The sequence below is a fragment of the Frankliniella occidentalis genome, unplaced genomic scaffold (genome assembly GCF_000697945.3).
Source record: "Frankliniella occidentalis isolate FOCC.00 unplaced genomic scaffold, Focc_3.1 Scaffold414, whole genome shotgun sequence".
NCBI lineage: Eukaryota > Metazoa > Arthropoda > Insecta > Thysanoptera > Thripidae > Frankliniella > Frankliniella occidentalis.
In genome coordinates this window covers 94,070-103,038 of record NW_026267535.1, presented here as the reverse complement: position 1 = coordinate 103,038, position 8,969 = coordinate 94,070, and the positions used below count along the sequence as shown (strand labels likewise).

At 41.7% G+C, this 8,969-nt stretch overlaps 1 protein-coding gene across 8 annotated transcripts in view; it reads left to right on the top strand.

Annotated features, from left to right (window-relative positions):
- The first annotated feature begins 193 nt into the window (after positions 1-193).
- The window catches only part of LOC113209024 (protein EFR3 homolog cmp44E), a 49,955-nt gene continuing 41,179 nt past the window's right edge, over positions 194-8,969 (top strand). For 4 of the 8 annotated variants that reach the window (XR_008012063.1, XR_003303545.2, XR_008012064.1 and 1 more), the window contains exons 1-17: positions 194-902; positions 2,440-2,516; positions 2,598-2,725; positions 2,801-2,951; positions 3,035-3,187; positions 3,266-3,372; positions 3,486-3,632; positions 3,732-3,810; positions 3,892-4,027; positions 4,256-4,545; positions 4,655-4,827; positions 4,910-5,141; positions 5,223-5,351; positions 5,435-5,629; positions 5,739-5,822; positions 5,899-6,060; positions 6,137-6,425. Coding sequence is in view for 4 of the 8 variants with exons in the window: in XM_026426352.2 (XP_026282137.1) it covers positions 821-902; positions 2,440-2,516; positions 2,598-2,725; positions 2,801-2,951; positions 3,035-3,187; positions 3,266-3,372; positions 3,486-3,632; positions 3,732-3,810; positions 3,892-4,027; positions 4,256-4,545; positions 4,655-4,827; positions 4,910-5,141; positions 5,223-5,351; positions 5,435-5,629; positions 5,739-5,822; positions 5,899-6,060; positions 6,137-6,403 (2,592 nt within the window). In the remaining 4 variants the exon portion in view is untranslated. Of the gene's footprint in view, positions 903-1,313; positions 1,336-1,429; positions 1,536-1,653; positions 2,069-2,439; positions 2,517-2,597; positions 2,726-2,800; positions 2,952-3,034; positions 3,188-3,265; positions 3,373-3,485; positions 3,633-3,731; positions 3,811-3,891; positions 4,028-4,255; positions 4,546-4,654; positions 4,828-4,909; positions 5,142-5,222; positions 5,352-5,434; positions 5,630-5,738; positions 5,823-5,898; positions 6,061-6,136; positions 7,844-8,969 lie in introns of those variants that run through there. The other 4 variants (XM_026426352.2, XM_052274587.1, XM_052274586.1 and 1 more) reach the window with 4 other exon arrangements.

Below are 8,969 nucleotides of genomic sequence, written 5' to 3'. Positions count from 1 at the left end.
CCCCCTCCCCCACACTTCTTTACCCTATGGCAACGCGTGCCCCAGTGGCGGCCTGGCCTGGCGGGGTTATACTGTAAGGGGGTGGGTCCATCGATTCGCCCCCACCCCCACCCGTTGCGCCCTCGTTGAAGCCATGGGGCGCCATGAGAGGGGGGCTGGGCTGGGGGCTGCGAGTCAGTCGGTAGGCTTCCTCCCCCCGTGCGAGACAAACGGCGCCGCGTTGTCGCAGCTCGCGGGGCTCTGCCGTGGCCTGGCGTGCCCGCTGCCCGCCCGCAGGCGTGCCAGACACGCGTTCACATGCTGCGCCCCGCGGCGTGGCCGTGTCGCTGTCAGCGGCTGACGGCGGCGTCCTGGCCGGGCGGAGAGTGCTCGTCCCCGACGTGAAGCGCGCGCGCGCGCGCGCGCCTCCTCCCAGAAGACACCAGCAGCAGCACATCCAACCGCAGCACCGCCACTTTCCTCGTTCACTTACCTATCCTAATTGGCGCACGGTGCACCGATTGATAACGGCTACCTGGACGACCTTGGGTCCTTTGCGAACGCCGCCGTGCACCTGCGCGGCCCCACTTCGGCCCCCCCGCGCATGGCTTCCTTGACGGCGTCGTCGTCGCGTCGGGGCGCGTAGCGTCGTGTAGCGTCGCAAAGCGCACAGAGCGATTACGCCGACGCCGAGCGCCGCTTTTCTCACCCGGCGGGCCCCACTTAGTCATTGGGCCGAGGCGAATCAGTGCCGACGCACCGTGGTGTGGTGGGCTGACGCGTCCGGCCCCCGTCCACGTACTGCTGCACGCACCCGGCCACCACCAGCAGCAGTGGCAGCATGGCCATCTTCAGGTGCTGCTTCGAGACGCAGCTCAGCGACTTTTTCGAGCCCGTCGTACAGAAGTGCACAGACCCGGGCTGTAAGTATCCCCCTCCCCCCTCTGTCTCATTACAGTTTCTGGCTGTCCATTCAAAAAACTTCCTCGTACGCTACGCCCCCCCTACGCCCCCCGCCGCTCCCGACACCCGAGCAATCCGCAATAGGGTATTCCACTGCAAGCCAACCGGAATCTAAAGAAGAAGAGCATGGCGGCTCGATCTGTTTCCCTCTGCGCGCTCATTGGCTGACCGCCACAGCTACGCCATCTTTGGCCAATCAGCGTTAAGGGGGAAACAGAATCGGGTAGTCATGATTTTCTTCTTTAGGTTCCGATTGTGTTTTAGCGGAATACCCTATCATGACCTATATCTGTCTGGCTGCGGGTTTCCGGACACACTATAGTTGGGATGCGATGGCACGGCACGTGTCATTCAAAATCTCGTTACTTTCGATCATTGTCGAATGAATGGGAAGTAAGTAAAGCAGTATGTACTACTGCCGGTGGCCGGTACTCTGAGAGAGACCAGAGAGACCGTCGGTATTCTTTCAACAATAAGACAGCCATCTCACAGGCTGAATATTGTCGTTGGTTTTGCTGCTTCGTCGGGCCAGAGTTAGCCTGAAACGTGTGTGATGTCGGATGAATCGACTAGACTTTACGACCGGCGAACAGGTATGGGCATGTGGAAGAATAGAAAGTCCTTAGGGAAAGTCAACGGAGGGCGACATGTACATTTCAAAGTTGGCGCCAAAACTGACATACCAACGAGCTGCGAACTTGGTTCAGAAAAATCGGCATTGCGAAGTCCAGTCCCGTGTCACTTGGTAGCAGGATTAGATTTGGCCCCTTTGATACATTTTTTATCAAGTGTATGGCAGATTTCGTATGAATATCAATTTCAGAATGCTATGGGCGTGTCTTTCAGAGCACCAGTCAAGTCAGTCACCGTCGCCAGCCAGTCGTGCTGGTGCTGAGTGCAGCAAGTTCGTGGGAGGGATGCCTCAATCAATGAAGTGCATTGCCTTAATATCCCTGTCATTCCCTGTAATTTATTAAAAATTCGAGTCAAATAAGTTGACTTTTGATTAGTGCTATGTTTTAGCAAGTCAATATTTTGTGTTAAAAGTTGTCTTTGAATTCCGGCGAGTCCACCAGTCTGTAAACCTAACCTCTGAGTGATTTACAAAGTTCTACAATGTCTCGTGGTAAGCTGTCGCTTTTATCTTATTACATTCATTCAACATTACTTAGGACTTACTGGATGACGGTGGATGGTATTTTTTAATGCTGAACCTTAGGGAACTATTTTCAGTAAACTCTTGCCTGTGAAACACCTAGTAACATAGGATCTGACTAGGCACTATTCACTATTGTCATGGTAACTTAAAACCATCGGCTCTATCAAAGCAAAGCGATAGATTTTATAAAATTTCATTTATTTACATTCCATTTTCAACATTTGTTTGTCTTAATTTGTGTTGTGATCTTTTTGTATGGAGTGCCTGGTTCTCTGTTTTTCCGTGTTTGACACCTATGATGAAAGATTATGCTTCTCATCCTTGTCTTCTTTTTACAGGTTGTTGCTGGTGCTGTTCAGCCTTACGGCCTCGGTATAAAAGACTGGTTGACAACATATTTCCCGTCAATCCCCAGGTACGAACACCTACCTTCTTTGGACCTTTTTGTAAAGCTTTACTTTGATTGGATTTTATTACTCTTTTATTTTCTCTACAGGATGGGCTCATTAAAAACAACATGGAAAAACTTACATTTTATGCACTATCATCCCCAGAGAAACTTGACCGAATTGGAGAGTATTTATACCAAAAAGCTGCAAGAGACATTTACCGGAGAAGAAATGGGTTTGTATTAAGCATTAAAGGCTGCCATTTTTTTTTACTGTGTTAAATGACATCTCATTGCTGTCCCCATTTCAGGCTAGTTGTTATCGCAATGGAGGCAATGGATCAGCTACTTCTAGCTTGTCATGCACAAACATTAAATTTGTTTGTGGAGAGTTTTCTCAAAATGGTTCAAAAACTCCTTGAATCAACTGAACCTCAGTTACAGATTTTAGCAACTCAATCGGTAAGACTTTATAAATTCTTTGTACAATGTAATTGTGGTTTGTCAATTGTTAATATTCTTCTAACATTGTCCTAAAATTTCAGTTTGTTAGATTTGCTAACATTGAAGAGGATACACCCTCTTATCATAGACGATATGATTTCTTTGTTTCTAAATTCTCAGCAATGTGCCATAGTAATCATACAAATCGTGATTGGTGCAATCAAATTAGATTAGCTGGCATTCGAGGGTTGCAGGTTAGTGTGGTATCACTTAGTAATTCAGTCCTATATTTATTTTGAGCGGCTACCTGAGAACTCTTCTTGTTATTGCAGGGTGTTGTCAGAAAAACAGTTTCAGATGATCTGGTTGAAAATATTTGGGAACCTGTCCATATGGATAAAATTATGCCATCATTATTGTATAATATGCAAAATGCCAGGTACAGTTTTAAATTTGTGGTAATCTGAAAATATAGGGGCTGCCCTGTCTTGTGTAGTAGGAATGCTTAAACATTGTATCGTTGCTTAGTTGAATTTTAATGCTTCGTTGCAGGTACCCTATTAGCCAGCCTGGTAGTCCTGCTCCACATGGTGAGGAGGACCGCCAAGATCCTCCAACCTTAGCAGAAAGTTGCATGCGAGAATTGGTTGGACGTGCCTCATTTGGGCATATTAAGAGTGTTTTGAGGCCTGTTCTCAGGTAAGTTTCTGGACTTGTTCTGTATTATCTTATGGATGTAGCAGGTTTTTCTTGTAATATACATCACAATCTACCTAATACAATTATTGGTTTTTAAAGACATTTGGATCTTCACAAACTTTGGGTGCCCAACGAATTTGCCATCCATGCTTTTAAAATAATAATGTTTTCTATTCAGGTAATGACATAAGTTTTTGCCTTATAGACTCTGTTTCTGTATGTATCACACCCTAATGACATTGTCTTTTGTTTTGAACAGTCTCAATACTCATATACAGTTGTTGAAACTTTAATGGCTCACTTAGATGATAACTCCACATCAAGTCCTGAAATCCGGACAAGTATTGCTGATGTTTTGTCCAAAATAATTGCCATAGCAGCTGGTGAAAGTGTTGGTAAGTTCAATTAATAAATTTTCTCACCACAGGGTGGGTGGGTGAGTGGGTGGGTGGGTGTTAGCCATCTTGGCTTTGAGTGCCAAAATTTTGGCATTCCCTTTCGGGTGCGCACCTAGTAAGCTTCGGGACCGGCCCTCGGCCCCGTCGGCCAGCGGGCTACCCCGAGCACCCACCCCCACACTGTATGTATTAATACATTTATCTAACTGAAGATTTTCATCTCAGGACCATCTGTTCTGGAAATTATAAATTCTCTTCTGAACCACCTGAGGGTGTCTGTTAGTAAATTAGCGAAGGCTGAAGATTCTGCAAGACACAAGCATGCAAGCAAAGATGATTCAACTCATGAAAAGTTGTATCAAGAAGCATTGATCAATGCTTTGGGTGAATTTGCTAACCATCTTCCTGATTATCAAAAAATTGAAATAATGATGTTCATTATGTCGAAAGTACCTCATTCAGAACAAGATGGTGATGTACTTTTGCAAAGTATGCTGCTGAAATCTTTGTTAAAGGCAAGTTTTCATTTATGTCTCACTAACTTTCCACATTTATCTTTCTCCTTTTCATTTCAAGATAATTTCAAATTCCAGAAAAAATTGTTAACATAACTTCTGTTTTCAGGTTGGGACAAAGTATCAAACTATTCAATTGAATCAAGCCTTCCCTGTTAACTTTTTGGAGCGGTTGCTGCGGATGAGTGTTGGGCCAAATCCAGATATGCGCCTATTAGTTAACAAAATATTCCATACTCTCTTAGATCGTCATCTTAATTTAGAGAAGTTGTTGAAACCAACGTAAGTACCAAGGAAATACTTCTCCTTAGTAGGTACATAGAGTACTTGAACTATGATCTAATCAGAGAAATCTTGCTTGCAGAGTTGATGTAGACAGCTTAAAATTGACTGTGACTAAATCATCCAGATTGGATGCTATCTTCATTAGAAAACATGGAGGAGATATTTTCTTGACTCTATATGAAAGTCTGGAACTTCCAAGTAATACTGTGGAGAATATTGAAGCTGCTTATACCACAACTGCTCTTATTTGTATTGAACTGGTATGTGAAGAATCAGTGTGCGATCTACTCCGTCTCATCATGAGTATTCAGGTAAGTGAACTTTAATATTTCTTACTGTGCATTATGTAAGTAATCTTGATGCTTGATGTGGAATCGTTCTTTTATTTTCAGGATCTTGCCTTGACAAGTTCTAAACTTTCGTTGCATCAAAAATATCAACTTCATGCTGTAGTGGCTTCTCTTCTAGCCCTTGTGCCTCACTGTGTGCCCTTATCAAGTTTACAAACATATGCTGACAAGGTAAAAGATCATAGTCATTTTTATTTCTACCGTGCATCATCATCTTCTAATCTATTAAATTTGATCCGTTCCATCCCCCCCAGATAATTGCCACTCGCATTGCAAAGGCACCATACCTTCTTCCTCCCTTAATGAGGCATTATGACTCAACTACAGTCCCAGCCGGTGATGTTCTCCTTGACCAGCCTCAAATTACAAGTTGTCTTGCTGAAGCTGGCCTAGATGCAACTCAAATGGCTCGGCCTCACACGGGAAGTCTGCAGCACCGCCATTCATGGGTATGTATGTCTATTTGAACATATGTGTGGTTTGGTGTTTTCACAGTTTAACACCCTTGATAACATTTTTTTGAATTGTGAGGTGTTTGACATGTTTATGTTTCTTTAGGTTGACAGTGGGATGGGAGGAAGTGCTGCTGAACTAAACAGCATGGAAGTTGACAGCGTTTCATCATCTCCAGGAGTTGTAAAGGTGAGGAGAGTATTAATTTCTACTCCACACTGATCTTTTTAAGGTTTTACTTTACATCTAAATTATATGCTGACAGAAATTCCCTGAGGAAGAACTCACCTTTGAATCCCTGAAGAGAATTCTTTCACCAGAAAATGTTGAATCTCGCAAAGAGGCAGATGAAGAAAAACGTCTTCGTTTATGTGAAACATACCGCAGTGCTTCTTTTACTGAACTTGTCCAGCACACACAATCAAAGGTAAGTCTATAATGAGGTATAATTGAAGCACTCTTTGAGTATTATGTCAACATGCTGCCAACTTGTTATTTTCTAGGGTGACATCTTAAATGACAAACTTAACCAGCTCCTTAAAGGATTGGCAACAAAGCAAACACTTCGTTATTTATCTGAACGCCGCGACACTGAACGAGAAAGGGAACGAGATGATGACAGAAAATCAGAGGCAGATAGTGAAGAGGAGAGAGATCACTTCGATCGCCATTCACCTCATAGCCATAGTCGATCACATAGTAGTGATCATCTTCCTCCTGCACCTCAACCACTATATGAAACCCTCTTCCCTGAGCTTTTTGTGTACTGAGCACCAACAACCAACTCTACTGGTAAGATTGTTTTTTCTTAAATTGTTCCAGGTTTATTATATTGAATTTCTATTGTTGACATCACATACACAAATGTACAAAGTTTTTACTTTGCTCTACCCCAATCATACTTTCTTGGTCACAGTGCTTTAGCACAGCAATCTCTGCTCCATGATTGTGGTTCAATCCAAACAATTCTTCAAATACTTGTTTGGCATTGGAACTGAGAAATTTCATTTTGAGTACTGACCATTCATACATACATACATAGTTGCAATTTTCAGCTTGCAGCATTAGTCCCTGTGATAGTTATTGAGTTTCTATCCATCTTAAATATTTCTACTGGCTGTAAAAATGGGAATTGATCTCCCAAACATAGGTATGTGCCTTCAGAGGTTATTATTTTTTATCAAAGCTAGTTATTTTCCTTGAAAGAAGATACTCCTGCTCACCAGTACATGGCATCAAATCATTTTTTTGACCTGCATTATCTTTAATGCAACACTCCATTGTCATTTGTTCATATTGTCATGGTAGGTAAGGTAGACATGTCTTCCTTCTCAATCTTTTTGTCCCCCTCTTTTTAAATTGTGAATTCTTCTCACAATGATGTGGTGTAGGTATACTTATTAACTATTGTGTAGTTTGATATATTTGTTGTGCTTCGTTAAAGCGCATATATTTGATGTTGATTCTTCAGAATTTTATGTGACAATAAGATTTTGCATAAAATAATTGTTATTCACTCCTATTGATATTGATTATCAGTAGTGTTCACCAACATATTAATCGAAAGCTATTTTTGTGCTTCTTATTTCTCTTGCTCTGGAAAAAGTATGTTAGGGCACTCAAGGTGATAGCTGTCTTTGCATCATGTATAGTACAATCTTCGTACACACACAACACTTCTTTGATTTTCTTGCTGTGATAAACTGGTTTAGAAGGTTGAATTTAAACATTAAACATTTCTGATAGTCTACAAGTTTAATGACGTAACTGGTTAACTTTTAAAAGCAATTCTGTGGGTTTTTTCAATCTACATGTTTATCTGATTCGTTTGGGGACTTTCTTTCACCTTCAATATCATCATCTCATTATTTTTGAAATTTAAATTGAAGATGTTACTTATACTTTCATTTTTTATTTTTCTAACATTCTCATGTGGTTCATTTTCATGTTCATATTCATATTATACTTGGTGGTTTTTTGTCTTCTGTGATTGAAGCTCTTTGGAGCAGTGACTCGGTAGTCTCCCATCTTCAGTTTTGTTCATATTGTCATGTCATTTACAACCCTTCTTCAAAACTTACTTTGGTAGAATCTTATAGATGTTGTCTAGCATTTCTTCCATTGTAATTCACTGACAGTTCAAATAGCTAATCAAGTAAACTTTGATTGTAAGTTGTAAAGCAATACATACATACATACTGTTTGTGTAATCCAACATTTTTCTTCTTAGTCCGTTGATCTTCTGATGGACTCTCAACTGACATCAACTTATCTACACCTGCCACTGACAAACAAAAAAAAAAAAAATTTACTTACATATGGTTGCATCAGGAGGCATAAAATGTACATTTATTGTTTTTGTGTCATCAAACTTTGATCTTATGAAAGCTCTTCTTGAAGTTGCTGACTTGTCTTACATGTCTTTAATAGCTATTCATGTCATCACACAACTGCTCTGTCACAACATGAATGAGTTTGTAACAGAGCATTATTTTGGCTAATAGCCTACAAATTATCATCAAAATCCACAGGCACACATCAAACAAAAAAGTGGGCAATCCTCATGTCAAACGTAGCAGTTATAACTGATTATTTCATGAAGATTTTTCTTTATGAAACAAAATAAACATGGACAATCAGATGGGCAACTACAATTTTTACACAGTGTGATGTCAGTTCTTCACCTACTCTAAATCCAGACGTACCAAAGCCCTGGCCTGGGTTCTTGCATATTGTTCAAATCCTAGATGAATATCTGGTTCATGATTCAATTCCTTTTAACATAACCCCGTGTCCATACAAAATTGGTGTAGAGTGGGGTATTGACGCATGGGGTATTGACACATGGGGTATCGACGCGTGGGGTATCGAGGCGTGGGGTCCCGACACGTGGAGTAGCTCCGCAAGGCAGGAGCTACCCCGCGCCTTGAGCGTTGCTTCTCTCCGCCTCCATACTCCTTTCACTCCTCACCTTGTTTTGCTATAATTGTTCACGGCATTGTCCCACCCCTTGCGTTGGAGGGGCAAGTAGAGGGTGTGGCAGGAAGTCTAGTCCGGTATCATCCGCCTGCTCGCTTCTAATATACAAACAACCAGAACACCCACACTCTTAAGAATTATTTTTCAAACTGACAGAGAATAACTGATTGTAAAATCAGGAATACGACAGTAAGTGTCATTTTGCAAACTGCTCGCATAAAATCAGAGGACAACATTGATTAAAATATTAAGAACTGTTATTTGGGACTTACAATTAATTTTTCTGCAAATTATTTTGACTATTTTGTCAACTAATGATCATTCCTAAGTTTTCAACAAGTTATTTGTAAACTTTCA